General features: G+C 56.4%; 2 protein-coding genes across 8 annotated transcripts in view; one reads left to right on the plus strand and one right to left on the minus strand.

The window, feature by feature from the left end:
• The window catches only part of SAFB2 (scaffold attachment factor B2), a 30,195-nt gene extending 21,870 nt beyond the window's left edge, over positions 1-8,325 (minus strand). For 2 of the 4 annotated variants that reach the window (XR_011541337.1, XM_070624727.1), the window contains exons 1-6: positions 7,726-8,024; positions 6,712-6,799; positions 2,614-2,678; positions 2,339-2,533; positions 916-978; positions 177-204 (exon numbers count right to left, since the gene is read on the minus strand). Coding sequence is in view for 3 of the 4 variants with exons in the window: in XM_070624727.1 (XP_070480828.1) it covers positions 177-204; positions 916-978; positions 2,339-2,533; positions 2,614-2,678; positions 6,712-6,799; positions 7,726-7,911 (625 nt within the window). In the remaining variant the exon portion in view is untranslated. Of the gene's footprint in view, positions 1-176; positions 205-915; positions 979-2,338; positions 2,534-2,613; positions 2,759-6,711; positions 6,800-7,725; positions 8,025-8,191 lie in introns of those variants that run through there. The other 2 variants (XM_070624728.1, XM_070624730.1) reach the window with 2 other exon arrangements.
• Positions 8,218-21,352, plus strand: part of SAFB (scaffold attachment factor B) — a 31,138-nt gene continuing 18,003 nt past the window's right edge. For 2 of the 4 annotated variants that reach the window (XM_070624724.1, XM_070624725.1), the window contains exons 1-3: positions 15,621-16,042; positions 19,762-19,826; positions 19,906-20,112. In XM_070624724.1, coding sequence (XP_070480825.1) covers positions 19,948-20,112 — 165 coding nt within the window. In that variant the 5' untranslated portion in view covers positions 15,621-16,042; positions 19,762-19,826; positions 19,906-19,947. Of the gene's footprint in view, positions 8,560-10,731; positions 10,817-15,620; positions 16,043-19,761; positions 19,827-19,905; positions 20,113-21,352 lie in introns of those variants that run through there. The other 2 variants (XM_070624723.1, XM_070624722.1) reach the window with 2 other exon arrangements.

Raw genomic sequence — 21,352 nt, forward strand, 5'->3', positions numbered from 1 at the left:
GCACTGCCACAGATCTGGTGATACGAGTGGGTTTCCAATCTCTGATCCTCGAACGATCTGGATTGCCCACCATTAAAGTAATTTACGAGACCGTAACACAGCTTAAGAGAGAGACAGCTCGGAAAAACAGCAGCGAGACCTTTCAAACCACAATGGCGTGTTTGTCTTATCAGTACCTGGCTCCGACAGGGGCTCTTCAACGTCCTGTGGAGAGAGAGAAAGAGAGAGAAAGGCCACCAGGCCTTACAAACGGGGCAGGCACACTTCCCCGGGAGACACAGCTTTCAAGCAAGCAGCGGCAACACCGAGCCCGTCCGAGCCCCCAGGGTCCGGCCAGCCCACCCCAAGTGCCAGCTGACCTAACGGCCTCTGCAGCTGGCGGACTCCAAGTCAAGGCAGAGACCACACGAGGGCCGCCGCTTTCTAAGTTGCACTAGACCGAAAAATGTATTCCTCCCAACGTAACCCAGTATTTCTAAGCGGACCCTGTGACAAAGGCATCTCTACCTTGTTAAGCCCTCCCCCAACTCCCCACTGTCCCCAAGACGAGAAGCTGAACCCCAGACTCTGGTCGTCAGGCCCACTCGTATCCTCCACCCCTCCAGTGAGCCACTCTCCCTTCTGCCCCCTCACGGGGCGAACTCCTGACCAACACGAGACCTCAATCCACAGAGGACGCCTCCAGGAAGCCTTCCAGAAGCTTGCGTGGCCCAACTCTCCCCTTCTAGTTCCGTTCCCGTTGGTTGCGAGCCCGCCCCCATGGACTGCAGACCCTGAGAGTGACAGTTCGCCTTCAGCCCTCACCCCCAGCCCTGGGGGCTGCGTCCATGCTTCCTGAGCCATTTGCACACACGCTGTGGACAATGTACCACTGCCCTCAAGTTTCCAGTGGCGCAGAACCACACGGTAACCTACCGGAGGGACTTTGAAGTCCATTGGTGAAGCATCCAGAGTGTTCTCGAAGCCGTCGCCATCCACCTGGAAGAGGACATGAAGATGGCTTCGTGGAGACAGCGCCGCACACGCCGCGGCCTCCCCCGCCCCGTGCAGGCAGCCTGCGTGTCTGTTCCCCTCCCAGGCCCACCGTCCTCTGCGAGCCCACTGCTGGGTGCTGTCGTCTACCAGCCGCCTCCCTGCCAGCCCGCTCCGGGCCTGGCGACACCAGCGGCTCTGACAGCGGCTCGCAGAGGCAGCACTGTCAGGAGTGTCTGAGTGAACCCATGAACTCATCTCCCAGGCGGCTTTGTCAGCATCCCCCGCCCGCCTCAGCATCCCCAAAGCAGAGCTCAAGATGGAAATGATAAACTTCACACTCCTCTCATCTCACTTGTGGCCAGACTTTTAAGATAAGAATAAGTGCCCATTTCTGGAGTGTTTTGTTTAAAACAAATACTTGATTGTCATCTCTTTTCGCTGTTTACTATGTATTAAAAAAACTCCTATGTTAAAGGTTACTAAATTCGACCATCTCTTATTTCTTCAAGTGAAATATAAAAAAGACCCCTTCCCCGATATTTTTCTGTTTTTCCCTTTTCTAGGTTTGAACCTCAAAACCTGGGTGATTCCACTAACCGAGAAGTTTGAAAGCAAGACCACCCTCTGGGAACGATCAACACTTGCACACAGGACCACGCTGAGGGGGGAGGACAGACGAGTTGCTCAACGCTACCCCAGGCTGAAGGGCAGCAACATTTGGAGCGTGTGACTTTTGACCCCTAAGGTTCAAAGTTCAGTCCTAGGAGAGCAGTTCTTTCCAGTCTAAAGCGATATAGCCTTAAGTAAATAAATAAAACCACTGAACCAAAGCAGCTGGGCACGCCGAGTCCTTAAGAGCTGTCAGCCAGCTCTCGCAGGGCCGCCCCGCAGAGCTCTGTGCCACAGCACGAGAAGCGACGCTGGGAACTGAGTTACAGACAGCGCTTGGCCACAAGGACACGTAAAAACATCCAAGGACTATCTGGATGATGAAACTATGAACTTTTTTGTTTTATCTTTCTACAGTTCTCTTTTAATTTACTTTAAAAGGGAAATACTTTCACTGTGTTGGCCTTGCATTTTCGACTTTTGGCTGGAAAGTGTCTCCCATCCCACTGCAAACGTCTCCTCCAACACTGCAGAGATCACGGTCATCCACTTGTTAACATCCGACCTGGGTGGCATCTAAGCGGCTCTAATTTACCCACAAGGTTCAGACATGGACTTGGGCAATCGCGGTGATGGGTGGCTGCGCCGTGTGCTGTCAACCAGGCACCAGCGTGCCCGCACTCGTGTCACAGCACACAAGCCCCGGGGGCCTCAGGGCTGCCGGCACATTCCGCCAGGTCCCCGAGTTACCTACAGCGTGCCCCGTGAGCTGAGCCGGGAGCTCCCGCAGCTGCGCAGCCACGTATCCTTTGCTGTCGCAAAGGGACTCGAGAATGCCGTCGGCCCCCAAGCCCGCGGTGCTGCTGCTCTCGGCGTCGGCTTCCCCGAGCACGCTAACGTCCACCATGTCCATGTCCGGCAAGCCCTCCAGCCCGGCTTCCGTGTCCTCCTGAAAGGGGAGGAGAGGTACTGACGACGGGGACGAGGACGCGGGCCTCCAGCCGCCACCGCCATGGGGATGCCACGTACCTGCCCGTCTCTGGAATCTTCTTCCAGGCCGTTGTCTTCCGTGCCCTCTTCCTCCGTCTTCTGTCCTAATCACAGAACAGCTGTTCAGTCACAGCACTCAGGTCCTGCCCTCAGAGGGAGTCTATGCGGGGCGACAGATTTCAACCTGGGGAGAGCACGTGACACGCAAACAGAGAGTGGCCGCTCCTCTACCACGTGTGGCTCCATCCCACCTGGGCCAGGAAACCTACGCTACGGAATCTATGCCATGGAAAGCCTTTTGACTTTGAAAAACACCTAAGAGCTCCAGGAGATTTCAAAACGACGCCGAACCAAGGCAAACACCCCAACAGAAAAACAAGAAGACAAACACAGCCCGTCTCCAACCAACAGAAACTTCAGAGCGCCCTGTCCGTCTAGCAACCAAGGAACCACGGCCACAACCACGGGCGGGGGCACTGACGGGCGGCTCCCCTGCATCACGCCCGCTGTCAGTCTTCGGCCCGGGGCCATGTTTTGCAAGGTGAAAGGGCAAAGGCCACCACGGAGCCCGTGGTCATCCCGGGTGCTGTGAAGGCACAAGAACCGTTCCAAGTTACTGCTCGGGCTCCCACGGGGCTGGAGGGCAGGGGCGCAGAAACGTCTAGACTCAGGAGGCGAGTGCTAACTCTGGGCTGCAAAGTATCGACAGCCTTAAAAACCTGCATCCCTGGTGTGCCAGGAACGCTCTCTGAGCACAGGCCCTACGATGTCTGACGAGGAACTCGAAACACAGGTGCTCCTTCGGCTCTAGAAAGTGCGCATGGCCAACCGTCCAAAGGAATGACCCCAGGGCACGTTCTGTTCCCACGGGGACACCAGTGGTTCTCGACGGGCCAGTGGGTGTAATCTGTCAATGACTGGAGACGCTTTTGGCGCCACAACTGGGGGAGTCTGCTGGCGTCTGGGGCACAGCGACCAGGGACGCTGCTCAACGCACCGTAAGGCACCGACAGCACCTGCCATGACACCCAGCTCAAACTGTCGATGGTGCCGAGGCTGGGAAACCCATGGTAGAGCAGAGAATGGATTGCAACTTAAACAACAGTAGGCTTTTAAAGAATATTTAACGATATGTGGAAACACCCACAAAGCAAAAGAAATAATAATAAAAAAATAAAAAAAAACAAAACCACGTAATCTACTTTTACTAAAAAACATGAGTGAGTCTGTATACTCACAAGTGTGAAGATGCGTTTGTGAGAAAGACAGACGCGGCTCGGGCAGTCGCCAACAGGGCTTAAAACACTGAGTTACGATAAGATGAGAAAGTTTTACTTTCACATGTGTACTTTCCTTGAAATTTTTAAAAACAAGGAAACGAAACATAAGAAACTTCCATCCCTGATAAAGACGCGACCCGCAGCGTCCACAGCTCTAGCATCTCCTTCCCCGTTCTGATCAAGAATCACTCAGGGGACATCGCTGCACCACGTGTCGGGCCCCGCGCTCTCCACGTCTACGATTTAACTCTCCCTGCGACGCCAGCAGGTTTGTCGCCGCACCTTACGCAGGAGAATCGGATCCAGCTCCAAAGCTGGGACTCAGAAACCTCAGCTGTGCCACCTCCCGTTCTGTCTACACCCGGCACGTCCTTGGGAAATACGCGGTCTAAGAACGCTTGTTAATTGCACCCCATTTCCAGGCCTCGAACAGCCGCCTGCAGGGCCCGCCCAGGACGGAAGGAGAGATGCAGAGGAGACGGCTGCCCCCGCAGCACGGGACCCCAGGGCCTGGTCTCAGTGACGACTGATGACAAGCAGGGGGCGGAGGGGGCCACAGAGACCGGAAAACCACATTTTAATCCCACGCAAACCTAACTCAAACTTTAACCTTTCAACACACATCCACGAGTCCTCAGCCCTCTGCCTGTCTAGCTGAGTCGGGGAGCGACTGTCCTCTTCACAACGAGGAAGCTTTTCTCGGCAAGTTTAGTGGCTTTTTACAATGGGAAGCAGCAGTCGCTCGTGAATTTCCAGTGAGTACGGCACGGACCCTGGGGAACGGCTGGTTAATTCCCCCCCGTCACTCCTACATTACCTCGAGGACTTGGCATCAACCAGGACACGGTGAGGGTCCAGCACTGTCGCTAACCAGGAGCCCAGACACCTCCCAAACACGCCAGCTCAACGTGGGAGACCTGCGGGACCTGCCACTGCCCCTTCGCCGGGCTTCGGTGACTCCTCCCAACAGGCGAGAGAAGGACCAGCGAGCATCCTCCTGCTCGCGGTCAGAGCCGTACAGGCACAGACGCTCTCTATGCCAGTGGAAGGGACTGTCCCCAAAGCTCTCCGGACAGAAGGCCAACTCCGGGCAGCTCCGATGGGACCTCAGACACAGACACGGGGATCTGAGGCTGCGTCTGCCTAAGGACGCGAAGATTCCCTGACAGGAGCCGAGCTCGCTGTGACCCGTAAGCCTCGAACCTCCACGGTTTGCAGTGAGCAGCGACACTACAAACTCGCAGGCTGATCCCCAGTCGCCCCGCGGCTGCTGGAACGCAGGCCTCCAGCCACGGCGGACCCCATGGCCTCGCACAGGGAGGCGCCGTGTGTGCCGGCTGCAGGCCCGCCTCTCTCCATCCGCAGCCTGCGGGACACTCAGCGTTTGTCGCTGAAACACGGGCCGTTGCAAAAACAGCAAAACACACCAACGTTTTCCAACTAAACTCCAAAGTAAATCCTTTACGTAATCTAAGCAAAAATAACCTTCCAAAACGCGTGCACACGTTCCAACCCGTGAGACGGGTTATGGAAAAGCTGTGCTTGGAAACGCTGTTCAAAAAGGAAGCTGAAATTGTGGAAAATGTCACAAAGCACCGTCTCTGTGCCTTTCTGAGCCGCCGTCCTCCGCTGCCCGGATCTGAGGCTCCTTCAGATGAAAGGGACACGGACCAGGTCCGTGCACCATCTCTCCAGGACACAAGCCCCTGGCACAGGAGTTTCAAACTACGCTGTCCTTAATGTTGCAAAACCTAACGTCAAGGAGGGCAGCAAGGGTTCAAAGTGTTACGGAATGAAGCGCTTCCAAGAATGCCTGATATCAGCCGTGAAGAGGAGCGAGGCCCCGACACAGCCGCACGTGGACGGACCTGCACACGCGACGCTCAGGGAGAGAAGCCGACACAGAAGGACACACAGCGTGTGCCCCATGGACCGGAAACGTCCAGAACAGGGAAACCGCTAGAAACACAAAGTCAATTAGACATCACCAGCGTCTATGGGGAGGGACGGCTAACAGGCATAGGGGCTTCTTTCTGGGTGAAAACGTTCTAGAATTAGACAGTGGTGACAGCCTGCTGAGTATACTAAAAAGTGCTGCGGTATCCACCTTAAACAGGTGCATCTCACAGCGTGTGACCTACATCTCGATTTTTTAAAAAGAACCCCACTAGGAAAACAGAGGCTGGGTGCAAATACTCCCGCCAGTCTACTTTGGACCCTAAGGAAGCTGGGATCTATTCGGTCTCCGGTGGGTGTCATTTTCCTCGGTTCCAGACCTATTTTTTGAAGCAGGAAGGAAGCCCAGCAGGTGCCTCTGGCTGCTCTGCCCAGCTGTGGCAGCCTTCAGAGCGTGCATTACGCTAGGTCTTTTTTAATCCCAATGACACCGACTGTTTTTAATTTTTTTTTTCTTTTTTTTTTTTGCTAAGGAAGACTGGCCCTGAGCTAACATCTGTGCCCGTCTCCCTCTATTCCATATGTGAGATGCTGCCACAGCACGGCCTGCTCAGCGGTGTGTAGGTCTGCACCCGGGATCCGAATCCCTGAACCCCGGGCCGCTGAAGCGGTGCACACAAGCTTAACCATGATGCCACCAGACCAGCCCCGCCGAGAGTAGTTTCTAATAAATATTTTCATTTTGCTCGACACCCACACGTCTCTGTAGTCCTGCCGTGAACGCCTGACGCAGCAACGTGTCAGGTGCTGAAAAGCAAAGCTGACTGTCAGACGGGGGTGACAATGGGCGCCAAGCAGGTTCTCCCGGCCCGGTGGGGGGGGGGGTTTGGGGGGGAAGAGCCCCCCAAATCGGTTTTCTACTCAGCACTGAGGCCGAGCAGCGCTGGGCGCGAGCGGGTACCTTTGACGCCTCTCTTGGCCAGTTTCTTGCTCGTGGCTTCCAAGGCGACAGCGATTTCCTCGGGATCCTGCCCTTCCTCCTTCACGGCCTGGAGGGGGAGGACAAGTTGGTGACACGGCTCAGGGCTGCCGGGCACACACCGTTCCCCGCAAGGGACAACCCCCAGCAGACAAGGGCAAAGCCTCGCTTGCACAGAGCGGCCCGGGCCGCACACCCTGGGCACCGCAGGTCCCCTCTGTGCCCCACCCCCAGGAGACCAAGCGGGGGCAGCTCGGGATCTGGAGACGGGGTCAATGCCAGCCCCCGGCCTCCGACCCGCCCAACCTCTCGCTTTAAGTCAACGATGGAACAGACAAACTGGCGGCACCGGATCGGGCACGCAAGGGCTGAGCGGTGGTCCACAGATCACCCCCGGGGATGGAAGACCACCCAACAGTCTTGTGCGTGCCCGGGTCCTCGCCAGTGACCTCCCAAGATCCCCCCCTTTAAGGAGCTCTGCTCTCGCAAGACGACAACCCCATGCCACCCACTATGTATGAAGCACTAGGAGGCTGCGCATCCGCACACCCAGAACGGGGAGACACAGAGAGGCAGGGAGATGAAGCAACACTTTAGAGGAGGGTGGCCAGGCAGGTAACATCTCCGCTCTAGACCCAGAATGACAACCAGGCGCCAGCCAGGAAAAGAGCAAGGGAGGAGACAGGCAGTGCAAAGGTCCTGGGGCAGGAAAAGGCACGGCCCCCTTTCTGCAAGACCTCAACGGTTCTCCAAGCGGGGAAACGAAGGCGCGGGGAGAGGAAGGCACACGTCCAAGGTGACAGAGCCCCCGGAGCTAACAAGACGGGCTTTCGGGGGCCCTTGAGACGAGCGACGGGACGGAGGGCGGGAAGCGAGGCACAGAGGGGGCGGTGACGGGCCAAGGTCACCCAGCCGGGTCCCCTGGCCCCTGACAGCTCGGGCCGCGGTGAGAGGCCGCGCGGGGGCGTGCCGGCCCCGGGCCCCGCGCCGCCTCACCCTCTTGAGCCGCTCCATCAGGACGCTCTTGTTGCCGCCCGTGTCCAGGTTCCGCTTCTTGAGCTCCGCCCGCAGGTCGATCACCCGCAGCTCGCTCAGCCGCCGCGTCCCGGCCTCCGGGGCGCCCAGCCCGACGGCGGCCGCGCCCGCACCCAAGTCGCCGGACCCGGCCAGAGTCTCCGCCATCCCGGGCCGCCCTCCTCCGCCACCCCCTCCCCACCCCGCCGGCGGCCGGAGCGGCTCTGACCACAAAATGGCGCCGCCTAAGAGGAAAACGCACTCGCTTCCTCCCGCCCCGCTTTCCGGCCGCGCATGCGCGCCGCCCCGACCGGCGTTCACGGCTGCGAGCGCGCCCCCCGCCGCCACGCGCAGGCGCCGTCCCTGCAGCACGCATGCGTCCCGGGCGGCGGCGGCGGGAGACCGGCGACACGCAACGCGCTTGCGCACATCCCCGCAGCGCGCTCACCGCGCAGGTGCAGACGCGCCCTGGAGCGTCGGCCCCGCGCCGGGTGCGCCTGCGCAGAAGCGAGGCGCGCCGGGGCGGCTGGAGCGGTTCCCTCGCAGGCGGCGCCATTTTGTGCTGGGAGCGGAGCGAAAACCGGGCCGGTTCTGTGTGAAACGGGCAGCGGAGCCAGGGTCCCTGGAATGGCGGAGACTCTGTCAGGCCTCGGCGACTCGGGGGCGGCAGGCGCGGCGGCGCTGAGCTCCGCCTCGTCGGAGACCGGGACGCGGCGGCTCAGCGACCTGCGGGTGATCGATCTGCGGGCGGAGCTGAGGAAACGGAACCTGGACTCGAGCGGCAACAAGAGCGTCCTGATGGAGCGGCTCCGAAAGGTGGCGCCAGGCCCGGGGGCGGGGGCGGCGCGGGGCGCGGGGAGGTGGCAGGGGCCTCGGGGACCCCCACCCCCGGCCCGGTGTGCGGCCTGCGCCCGGCCCGGCTCCGCCCAGGCCCCGGCGGGAGCGCCGAGCGCGGCCGGGCCCGGGTTCGAATCCCGGCGGGGAGGGGACTCGGCCAAGGTCACGCGGCCGGGGGCGGGGGATCCTCGGGGAGGAAGGATGCTCCTGGGCCGGTGGGGGCCGACGGGCCTTGGGGGGGGGAGGCCGTTTGCGGAATAAACGTATTTAGGGGGTCTTTGAAGGGAAAAGGAGGGTCTGGGGGGCTGCCAGCGCCGGCGCGGGGAGGTGCTGTTTGCAGGAGCGGCCGGGGATGTGAGCGACAGGCGGGGGGACAGGAGGACAGCTGCGCGGGCCCCCCCCCGGAAAGGCGGGCTGGCCGTGGGCGGGGAGCACGTGGAGCCCCCTCGGAGCGTGTTTCTGGGGTCGGAAGCCGCGCAGGATGGGGCTTTGGGGTCGGGAGGAAGCAAGATGGCAGGACGCGGGGCTGCGCCGCCCCGGGCGCCCGGGGCCCGTCCCTGTTGGCGCTGCGATCGCTGTCACCGCCCGCCACCGTTTGTCCCCTGCAGAACGCGGGCTCTGACGCCCGGCTCGCGGTTCTGGGCGATGCGGCGTGGAAAGCGGCGGTGGGGGGGGGGCGGATGTGCACGTCGCATCCCCCCCGTGTCCTTGTTCCCGGCGGCTCTGCTTGGGACCCTCCGCCGCCGCCGGTGCCCCCACCCCCTGCGGGCGGGGAGGTGTGCGGGGAGGTGTCCCCTCCCGGCCGCCCATCAGCCGGGAGCCGGGGTTTCGGTTGCTCGGGGTTGCGGCGGGGAGGAAGTAGGGATTGCTTCCTGTTTCCCGCGGGGGGAGGGGAGGTGGGCCCGTGTGTGTCGCCGTGGGTCCCGGCTTGCCGGACGCGGACGGGCAGGCGCGCACGGCCAGTCCCGCACCTGCCCGGGCCCGGGAGCAGGGGGCCGGCGCGTCCGCGAAGCCAGATGGCGCTTTATCCCTTCCCCCAGGCGGGCCCGAGCCTGCAGGCCCAGAGGATGGCTTCGGGCCTTCCCGTGCGGTTGCGGCTCGGGTGTGATCTCAGGGGTCTTCGTCCTTCGTCTCTTCGGGGACAAAGCCGTCCCTCCTTCCTTCTCCCTCCTTTCGGTGGCTCGGGGATGTGCTCACAACACACGTTTCCCGCCCGGCGGGCCTGCAGTGGCCGATGTCTCTGCCCCCGCCGTGCAGCGTGGTCCCTTCGCGGCTGCTTTCCCAGGGAGGGAAGGCGGAGGGCAGTTTGCGAGGCTTGCGAGGAGGACTCAGCCCGCGTGCCTCGGGGAGGGCCCTGCACCCCCGGGGACGCGCTGCACCCAGAGGAGGTCGCTCCTCTCTGGGGCAGCTCTTGTCTTCTCCGGATGCTATTCCAGAATCTTCTGTCCCTAGGAAGAGAGAGAGGGGCCTTCCGGTTGTGCTCCCCTTGCCCCCGGGGCGCAGCTCCAGTCCCCGCTCCAGGCTCTGGCTTCAGAGAGGAGGAAGGGTTTTCTTTGCTCCTGGCACAGATTGGGGTGGAGCCCCCGGCCCCGTTCTAAATTTAGACTGCCGAGCTGGGAAACGCCGGGAACCGAGGCTTCTGGAACTGCCTGCCCGAGGGGAGGGTCACCTGTAGGGCTGGACGCGCAGCCTGGCCCCGGGGTGTCGTCGCCCGGCCGGTGCTGATCGCCTGGTGCCTCGGTGCTGCCGGGCGTCCGAGCGGGGGTGGGGCTGCTCCGTGAATGACAGGCCGGGGGCGGGGCTTGCCAGAGACCCTCCTGGTTCCTTGTCCCTGAGGGGGTCCCCTAGCGGTGGAGAGCAGGACGTTGGCAGTCGGTCGCAGATGCGTGTGTTAGGACGTGTCGCCTCGTGTCCAGGCCCCGTGGGAGCGGCCCCGCGGTGGGCTGCGGTGTTCTCAGCCGGTGCCGGGGCGGGCAGGGGGCCCACGGAGGGGTCACGGGGAGGGGGCGGCCTTTCGGGCGGCATGGGTGGCGGGTCATCCTGCGCCAGGCTGGTGGGTGTGCGGGGCGCCTGCCCGCAGCCCTGGAGGGAGGGGGGAGCGGACGGAGGCGGGCTCTGCTGACGCTGCCCCCCGCTGTCCCCCCGCTGCAGGCCATCGAAGACGAAGGCGGCAACCCCGACGAGATCGAGATCACCTCCGAGGGGAGCAAGAAGGCGGCGAAGCGGTCCAGCAAAGGTACGGCTGCGGCCCTGTGGGCCGGGGCCTGGCCGGCGCCTCCTCTCGCGCCCCTCCGGAGTTCTGCGTCCGCGGGACTTGGGCTTCAGGCGGGAAGGACAGCTGGCAACCCCGTTTCCTCTGGGCCCCTCAGCGGCCCTGCGCCCAGACCCTGCTGTGGAGCGCGTCAGGCCCACGGCATCGGAAGACAGCTGCCCTTGCCAGCACTTGGCGGGACATGGGGGTCACTTGTACAGATGGTGCTTCCAAACCACCTGACACCTCAGGGCCCGGTCCACGCGGCCTTGGTGGCCCTCGCCCCCTGCCCCGTCTTCCCTCCTGCTTCTCCTGTTCCCGCTCTGCTACACCGTGCGCTCCAGTCGGGCCCCAGGCACGCCCGCTCTGGCCCCGGCCTCGCCCTGAGTGCTCCGCGGCCCCCTCCGTCCTCTGCGTCCAGGCCTCGTCCCTCCAGAGCCGGCCTCTGATCCGCCAGCAGCCGCAGGCTCTCCTTGGGTCTGCTGCCTGGCGTGGCCTCGTTCCCTGCCTCGGTTTAGTGCTTTGTCACGTGCCTGGGGTCAGAACCAGGTTGCTGAGGGTGCAGGTTGTGTCTTTCTCGTCTGTCTTCCCCCTCAGTGTTTCCTTCATAATTTAACTCAGTAACGTTCAGTACTGTTTTAAGAAAGAATTAGCTACAAGTGGGCATTGGACTGTTCTGGAAGTTTCCTTGGTAAGTGGAGGCATTGTTGCTCAGGCCGCAGAGTGACCTATTCGTGTGACTGGGCCGGTGGTGAAGGACTGGGACTGACCCGTCTCCGGCAGGCCAGGCCCCTGTGTCCGCCCCGCTGTGCGGGGTCGGCTCCGGGAGGACACAGTGGCCTCACCCTGCTCACCATGAGTGGAGTCGGTTCGGGGTCCGCGGTTCATGGCGCATTTTTGGGTTTGCCCAGCAAGTGTCTCCACCAAGACCAAGAGTCTGGAAAATCGACAGAGAAAGACACTCATGGCGGGGAAAAATAGACCCTGTGGGTCTCCCTTTTGCTTTCTTTTTGGTCTCAACTTTGAAAAGCAATGCTTGTGCTGAGGTTTTTGAAAATACAAATATGTAGTAGGTAGAACGGGAAGTTCCTGTGCAGTCGGCGGGCAGCTCGGTATTAGTTTCGGCGTGCTTCCCCGGACTTCTGCGTGTGCGCAGTCGGAAAATGTGCCCATGAAGATGTCCGCACACCTGTGTGTGTGAGTTTTTCTTCCGTTTTAAAAAAATTGGTCGTATCATACAAAATATTCTGTAATTTGGTTTTTTCATTTAGCGTGTTAGAGACATCTCTTTGTTTTTCCCTAGGGCTACGAGTAGATAAAAACACTCCATGATTTAACAGCCTAGGAGTAGTCCTTCGTACGAGTACACTGCGATTTTGCTCGTCTGTCTCCTTATTACTAGATTATTCAGGTTTTTTCCAGGTTTCACTCGGCATTTCCAATTTTTGGTGTTGCCATGAACCAGAAATAACTCTAGTTAAAGGAGTATATGTTTTTTGATAACTTAGGTGAGAATTGTGGGGTCAAAGGGTATGTGCGTTTTATTTTAAAAGTGGGGCAGTGCTAGTGAATGTCTCTGCCAGCAGTGGGGGCTGCCTCTTTCTTTAACTCTCGCTTGACTCTGAGCGTTTTTAAACGTTGCCTCTTCCGTAGAAGGAAAGTTCCCCTGAATTTATCTGCTTTTCTCCACGGTAAAGCTTTCGTTTGCATTTCTTCACAGATTGGACGGCTTCTGAAAATCGGCCATCTATATTTTCTCAATCCCCTTTTCATACCCCTTGCCCATTTTTCTGCTGGGTGGTTTGTCTTGCTGACTTTCGAGGGCTCTCTGTGTGCAATGTCACAGTTGTGCCCAGTCCCGCGTGACTTACCTTGTTTGTGGTGATTTGGTCGTTAGTTTTGATCTGTAATACAGGCAGTGCTGTCAACCTGTAGTGTGTGGTTTGTGGATTTTATGTTACGTTTTGAAAGGCTCTCCTCTGCTTGGAGATTATGAGGAGTATCCCGCTTTGTGTGGTAACTCTGAAGGTGTTATGTTTGCGTGTGGCTGTAACTCATTTGGAATGTTTTTGCGCGTGGTGTGAGTTCGGTGGAGACGGGGGCGTGGAGCATCTCAGCAAGATCCCTGCTGCCCTTTCCCAGTTTCACTCTCCCCGCCCCTCGCCAGAAAAACGAAAGTGATGACTTTCACCATCGTTTGGTTTTGCTTGTTCTAGAACTTCGTGTGAAATGAAACCATTCAGTACTGACTGGTGTGTGTGTTTCCTTAGGCTTGGTGTAATTAGCCTGTTCTGCAGCTTTACAGCGTGTTTGACCCCTGATAGGGCGAGTTTGCAAGTCCGCTGAATTGTTTCCAACGGCTTTACTAGATTTTGTCCAGATTTTAACTGAAAATAGGGATCTTCCGACCTGTTGATGAGCAAAGTCAGAACGGTTTGAAGTCGGCATACCTGGCTGTTTCCATCAGAAGGCTGGAAAGTATGTCTCAGATAGTCTCAGCGCTGTCTTGTATTCGTGACGTTGCCGTTTTTGAAGAGTCCAGACTCCTTATTCTGAAGGCTGTTTTTCACTTTGGGTTTTATTGTGTTTTTTGTTTTTCTCATGATTAGCTTCAAATTATACGCTTTTGTCAGTAATACCACGAGAGGGGTTTGTCTGCTCGGCATCCGCTGTAGGGCACATGCTGTGCCTTTGCGTAACTGACTCAGAGTGGCGCTGGTCAGGTTTCTCCACTGGAAAGTTCCTCTCGCACCCTCTGTAATTGTATCTATGGGGAAGAGACTGTGAGACTGACATAAATATCCTGTTCCTCCTCCGCTGGTTTCAGCATCCACGGATTCTTGTCCGGTGGTGAGGTGACTTTCTAGATGTTGTCATTCCCCCACGTTGATGAGCTGGTTTTCTACCCTAGGAGGTAGCTTAACCTTCCCCCATTTATCTGCGTGAATTTAGAGATTCTTATTTTATTCAGTGGGTGATAAGCCTTTATGAGAGTGATTTTTTGTGATGTTCGGGTTATCCCAGTGAGAGCCCTCCATGCTGGCTCCCGTCTCTTTCTGACATGTCCATGTCATTCTCTGAGTACTTCCTTCCTTTTTGGTGCAAGGATGACTTCCAGTCTCTCCTACTTCCCCCCGCCCCCAAATCAGCCATTTCTTCCAGGCGCCCTTGTTCCGTTTCGCGGAGAGCAGCACTCTCTGCTACTGGGATGGCACCTCCTCCTAAGCCAGTGCTTGCTTCATGAGGTCTCTGGGGCAGAATATGCCTCGGGAAATTAAACACTGGTAAAGCAGTCAGAAATAGGCCAGTGACAGCTGAAGAAATGTGAAAAGATAAAGGCTTGGCGGATATGAACAGTACACCTGCTAACCTCGCTAGTTAAAATTGTTTATCAGGGGCCGGCCCCGTGGCCGAGTGGTTAAATTCGCGCACTCCGCTGCTGCGGCCCAGGGTTTGGATCCTGGGCACGGACGTGGCACCGCTCGTCAGGCCACGTTGAGGCGGCGTCCCACATCCCACAACTAGAAGGACTGGCAACTAAAATATATAACTATGTACTGTGGCAACAGTTGTTAGCCCAGATGCCAATCTTTAAAAAAAAGGAAAAAAAATTGTTTATCACTTGATTCTCTTGGATTTTTGAGGTGGCAGGGACATTCTCTGCAAGTCAGAGACCTAAGCAAAATGTCGCCAGGTGGACGTAAAAAATATACATGTGGTATTCTTAAATAGTAAATTAAAAGGAAATATTCAAGGCTGATTTTGAGAAAGATTTCCTAGGTGTGATGACTTCATATCAGAAAGTTATCAGTTCCCCCCAAAGTAATCTAAAAAGAAACTTGTTCTAAAGTTAATTTAAAAAGGAAATGGCCAAGAATAGCTGGAATTTTGGAAAACCAGTGATGTCGGCTTGCTCTAATTTTAAGGGTAGGATATTGGAAACAGCGGAACGTTTGAGGATTTGTTTGTTTTTAAAGGTACCACTAAAGATTTTTCAGTAAACCATGTTGGAACCGTTGGCTGTCTATCTGATGTAGGAAAAGGCTCTGTTTTCATGGCCTTCCATGCAAAAGAGAAATTCTGCTAGGAGAGTACTTTTAAAATAGAGTGATGGGGCCGGCCCCGTGGCCGAGTGGTTAAGTTTGTGCGCTCTGCTGCAGGCGGCCCAGTGTTTCATTGGTTCGGATCCTGGGCGCGGACATGGCACCACTCATCAAACCACGCTGAGGCAGCATCCCACATGCCACCACTAGAAGGACCCAGAACGAAGAATATACAATTATGTACTGGGGGCTTTGGGGAGAAAAAGGAAAAAAAAATTTTAAAAAACCTTTAAAAAAAACTAAAATAAAAGAGTGATAAGGAAAACCTAAATGAGACTAAACTGAGAACTATAAGGAGAAAGAAATTTAGCTACATGGAAGGTGTAAACCTTCTAAGAAGACACTATAAACACTTAAGACGCATAGCAAACCGGGGGAAAATACTACAGCGTGTGAGTGTCCAGGAAGCAGTAAGCGTTCCTACGGATCAATACGGAAAATAGACAGTCCAGGTGACAAAGAGCGGGGACTATGAACAGGCAGTTCACAGATAAAAGAAAAACCAAACATGACCTGTGTGCAAGAAAGATTCCCTCGCTAATAATTAAGGAAAGCAAATAAAAATGAGATGGCGTTTTTGCCTGTGATACTGGTGAGAATTTGCGTAGCTCTTAGTACCCCACGTGGCACGGATGTGAGGGGGTGGGCGGTTGCGGAGATGGTGAGTGTGTCCAGCCTCGGGGGTCACTCAACTAGGGACGTCCATCGTGTGCGATGAGGAGGAGGCGGCCCCGTGTGCGCTCATGCGCTGTGTAACGATGTCTCGATCCGTGGTGGACTGCGTGTGCGCCGGGGTCCCGTCACATTGTATGGCCCAGGTGCGTGGTAGGCTGTGTCACCTAGGTGTGTAAGCACACTCGACGGTTGCACAACGAAACTGCCTGGCACGCTTCTCAGAACACATTTCCATCACTAGGCAGCACGTGACTGGAGAGTGCAGGCAAGTCCCAGCCTGTGATTGGGGAACAGCGGCACGTCGCAGCAGGTGCACATGCTGTGACCCCGTTACACGGCAGGTTTCTTCCCGTTTGTGGAATGTATGTATATAAATGCCCGAGGAAACCTTTGGAAGAACCACCCAGCTCATAGCAATGCCTACCTCTCACAGGTACCGTGGGAAGAAGGGAGATGGGCTTTTTTTACGTGTTTATGAGGGTGAAGCCATTCGTGAAATAAAACTTAGAGTAAAATGAGTTTGACTTTTAGCAAGTGTATTTGGACAATTTTGTGAATCATTTGTGTAGTGATGAAATTTAACAAAGTAATGACCTACCCATGCGTGGGCCGCCGGGGAGAAGCAGAAGCGGGGAGGTGGCCTGAGACAGAGGGCTGAGGCGGAGGCTTCGCGGGGAGGAGACAGGCTTGCAGCAGCAGGAGCAAGCGCTGCCCGGGGTCGGGGGCTGCTGCCGACTCCTGGTGCTGGAGCCGACGGCGCTTCAGTGTGTGCCCGAGAGGGGGTGGGAGTTCTCATTCACGTACTTTCTCATCTCTGGAGGGTAGGGTGTCTCTCCCCAGTAAGGATGGTTGGTTAGCATCCCGGCCGGGGCTGTGCTTTCTGTATTGAAGGCCAGATGTTCTTAAGACCTCATGTTTTCTTGACGTTTCTGATCGTTTCTTGCCTGGAGGGGCCGCCCCGAAGAGCTTTGGGCTGCGCTGTGTCTGTGCTGCTGCTCGGGAGAGAAGTGGGCTGGAAGGTGGGCCCCTGGCTCTGCTGGCTGGGCTCTGGGCCTTTCTTGTGAGGGGGGATTCCCTGTGAGGGCTGGCAGCTTGTGGTAACCTCCTGAGGTCTTCCCTAGAAGCTGGAACAGCATGGGACCGAAACCAGCGCGCACATTTGGAGGGCTAGCAGCTTCAGCGAGTATGATCTATGTGGGGGATTCTGCTGCTGCGTCTCCCTGGCGTGTTTACAGAGCGCGCTGGGTCGACTCCCAGAGGGTTTGGAAGCCCAAAGCACGTTTTGCCGTAGGAATGTTGTGCTCTGGCAGTGGGTTTCCCGGCCCACAGCACGGCGATTTGCACACAGTGCACGGAATTCTAGTGTTGGCGTGACGATGCCCTGTGTTCCTCAGTCAGACGTTCCTGAAAACCCGAATGAAACGAGAATGTGGAAAAGTCTCGCAACGCGCGGTGTAAGGAAATTCGTACTCTGAGAGGGGGTGTTTTAAAGCCTCAGTTGTGATATAAGTTAGATTTGGGATTTTTGGTTTTTGCTTTTTTTGTTGTTCTCAATGTTACACATTTCATAAAGTTAGAGACTAAATCATTCAACAAGGGAAATTAACGTCTGGCTCCCTTACGCAACAGAAGCAGCACTTAGTGGCCTTGAGGAACTGGCTGCACGTGGGCAGACGCCTGCAGTGCTCGCGAGTGCGTGGCTGGTCAGCGGCGCTGCCCGTGTCCTGGTGAGCCGAGCGCCACCATGTGCTTGGGAGCCGTGGCCGCTGTGGCCCTGGCAGCAGCTGCAAGGCGCATCCTGACGGCACCGCGCTCTGCTCGAGGCCTGCCCGCCACGCGGTCCTGCTCTGGCTCATGCGCGTGCTCACGCTCCTCACGCTGGAAGGAGGCGAGCCTGCTCTCGAGACCCCACGTTTCATTTCTGCCGTGCCTCTTCTCCATTTTACTTTTAGCTTTGTCATCCTTGTTATCATTATTTACATTTTTCTGTATTTTACTCATGTTAGCGTTAGTATAAAAAATAAGGCCGGTGACCCATATACACTGCTCTCGGGATGAAAGTGCCAGCAGGCCTGCCCCCTGAGCTGTCGGCTCCAGAACAGGTCGTGACTGTTAGAAAATAACAACAGTGAGGACAGTTCAGAGGGTGGGTGAGGGGAGTTAAGGGAAGTGGTTTCCTCATTTTTCAAAGCGCAGAGTCAGTTACCTAAAAGGTGAAATTTGAGCCTAAAAATGTGTCCAGCCTCTTAATGTTCATTTTTTCTTACCCTTAAATTACTGACCTCAGGTGAAGAAACACCTGAAGTTAAGCCACTCCTTCCAGGTCACTTTGTTTTCTTTTTCGAGTTAATCTCGATACTTCATATTTTTTAAAATGTTATAATGCCACATAATTAAAACTGGAACAAGAATAACCGACGAGTGGGAGAGAATGGAGAGGTTAACTAGTCCCAGGCGGACATGAGACTGTCACGGTGAGTGGGACCCACATTCAGATCGTGCGCAGAAAAGCTTAGTAGCTGGCGTTGGGAAAGCAGTTTCCCAGCGGGACAGCCGTTTGGAAGAGTCTCAGCACAACGCTGAAAAGAGGTGAATGTTAAAATGAAAACCAAAAGAGAACGAAGTACAGGTGGAAACGTGTGTGGTCTTAGCGTGGAGAAGGGCATTTAAACGTGAAGGCAAAGAAAAAGAAAACATCGTTTACACAGAAAAACCAACTCATGGTTTTGGCTACATGAAAGTGAAATTTACCCAAAACCCGTAAGTAAAATTAAGAGATTGGCGAAGAACTGGGAGAAAAGATGCATGGTGTCTATGACACGCAAATAAAAAACGAGGAGAAATGGAACAGAAGTTTTTAAATAGAGAAAAGATATAAATGAGAAATTTTTACAAAGCTACAAATGATCAACAACCAAAAATTGAGCCTAAGCAGCAATCAGATAAGTTTCTGCTGAAACAAGTAGTCCTTTTTGCCTAGCACATTGGCAGAGGCGAAGAAAAATAGCTTATTGTAACAGAGATTCAGAAAGGTTGGCACTTTCATTCACTTTTGGTGGAACTGTGTGAATGGGAACAGCCTTGCTCTGGGGCATCTTGATAATATGTGGGGGCTTTTTTTCTTTTTAATCAAAGTCTTAAAAATGTATGTACTTTTGGGGCCAGCCGGGTGGTGCGGCAGTTAAGTTTGCACGTTCTGCTTCAGGGGCCCGGGGTTCACCGGTTCAGATCCCCTGGGTGGGCCTATGCACCACTTGGCAGGCCGTGCTGTGGCAGCGTCCTACATAGAGGGTAGAGGAAGATGGGCATTGATGTGAGCTCAGGGCCAGTCTTCCTCAGAAGAAAGAGAGGATTGGTGCCAGATGTTAGCTCAGGGCTAATCTTTCTCAAAGAAAAATACGTACTCTTTGTCTTGGGGATGCTCTTTCTAGAAATGTGTCCTAAAATGATAATTGCCTGTGTGCAAAGAATTACCAAGATGTTCCTCTTTATAAGCATTTCCTTCCATTTCCAGCCGTAGTCAGATCGCTGATAGTATCTCCAGATAGTGCTGTTAATAGAGACGTCTGTGTACAGTGTGTGAAGTGGGAAGACCATGGGGTGAGAGCACAGTGCCGTTTCTGTAAGCATCGAATGTGTGTATATGCAGCAAAATATGGGAAGGTATCTAGATGTAAATATATCATAACACGGGGGCTGACTCTAGGTGGTGGTTATAAATGGCTTTTATTTTCTCTTTGCTCATTTGTGTTTTGCCTTGTGTGATTGTTTCTGTGGGGAGACTTGCTCCATGTGCCTTACCTGGCAGGCAGCGCGTCTGTGTGAGAGTCTTCTCCCACAGCCGGAGCCACGTGGCGCACAGGCCAGGCCTGGAAACGGTTCCCCTCTCCCTCGGCCTTGCTGCGGCCTCCCTTGCCGCGCCCGTACTTGCACGGCCGGGTGGAAAGGACAGAACCCCTGCTGCTTGGGGCGGGAGGGCCGGCTTTGTCCACAGTGGCCTTAGCGTTCCTGGAGTGCAGTGGCCCTGAACTGGGGGTGCCGTGGGTGTGGTAGGTGTCCCCTTCAGTGGTGCTTGGGGCCTGTACAGGTCACAGTTACCGCTTCTGGAAACGCCTATCCTTGTTCTCATGCCGGAAACGATTGTCTCTTCAGGGCGTAAACCAGAGGAAGAGGGTGTGGAGGACAACGGGCTGGAGGAAAATTCTGGGGACGGCCAGGTACGTGCAGCCTCAGCGAGCGCGCGTGGCGGGTGGGCCGCTGGCAGGCCGGTGATGGTTGCGTTTCGTTGTGCGGCAGGAGGATGTTGAAACGAGCTTGGAGAACTTGCAGGACATCGACATGATGGACATCAGCGTGCTGGACGAGGCGGAGATCGATAACGGCAGCGTTGCCGACTGCGTGGAGGACGACGAGGCCGACACCCTCCCGGAGTCCCTGGCCGACGGCCGAGAGCCGGGCGAGGGGGAGATGAAGGAGCTGCCCGAGCCGCTGCCGGAGCCCGCTGTAGGTAACTCGGCCGCGCCCTGCGGCGGCGGTTCCTCGCGCACCGCGTGACACAGTGCCAGGCGGTGGGCTGATGGCTGAATGTTTGCGTGCGGGTCAGACAATGCTGAGAACACGCTTTGCTTCGTTGGAACGGGGTGGCTCGTGCTGCCCTCTGTGCGATGCAGCAGTGGACATTTCGGGGGCGCTGGTCAAGCCCTTCGTGTCCCAGGAGGTTGGGCTGAGCTGCTGGGGCTGGAATGCCTTGGAAGGACCGAGACACACAGAGATTGAGGTTGGTCTTTTCCTGGTCAGAGCCAATCGGGACCCTCCCAGCAGGCAGCCTCCGGCCCTAAGCTTTGACGTCGTTTCAGATGGTACTGCAGTCAGAAAGGGTGTTGCTTATCGACCCGTTTGCCAGGCGTCGGGCAGCACGTCTGTGATGCTTTTAACAGCAGTGTGACAGCTCGGTGCTGTTGTGCCCATTCTCCAGTTGAGGACGCTGGGCAGGAAAGAGGTGAAGAAAGATCTGCAGGCAGCACACAGCTCGGAAGACAGTGAGAATTGAGAGCAGGCTGATCGAGGCCGTGGACTTAACCGTGCCATCCATTCGTTAGATGATCTCGTTTCTGTGCGGCTGCGCGTTTGTCAGGGAGACAGGCAAGGCAGTGAGGGGGCCGCCCCGTGGCCGAAGGGTTAAGTTCGCACTCCGCTTCTGCGGCCCAGGGTTTCACCGGTTCGGATCCCGGGCGTGGACATGGCACCGCTCATCAGGCCGTATTGAGGCGGCATCCCACATGCCGCAAGCAGTAGGACCACAGCTACAGCATACAGCTGTGTACTGTGGGGCTTTGGGGAGAAGAAGGGGGAAAAATTGGTAACAGATGTTAGCGCAGATGCCAATCTTTAAAAAAAAAAAAGGAAGGAAGACTAGTCAGTGAAGATGAGCGGCGTGCGGCGTTGCTGTCGGATCCTGGGTGCTGGGTGCTGGGGGGCGCCAGTCCTCATGGAGGCCCTGTTTGCCCAGCTGGGCCGCACAGTGTTCTTGCGTTTTCTCTGGGAACTGACGCTCAGGATCCTCAGAGGGAGCAGGTCGTCATCTTTGAGTGAGCGGGGCTGGTTTTGAGAAGTAGCTGAGAGTCGTTTTGACACAGATGGGGTATGTGATGGTTTAGGTTTCGATGAGTTATTCATTGGCTTCCTGAAAAGTCGCACCAGAACATGGGAGCTGTGACTGGAAGTACACCCCCTTCCTTAGCTG

The sequence above is a fragment of the Equus przewalskii genome, chromosome 6, assembly GCF_037783145.1.
Source record: "Equus przewalskii isolate Varuska chromosome 6, EquPr2, whole genome shotgun sequence".
Taxonomy (NCBI): Eukaryota; Metazoa; Chordata; class Mammalia; order Perissodactyla; family Equidae; genus Equus; species Equus przewalskii.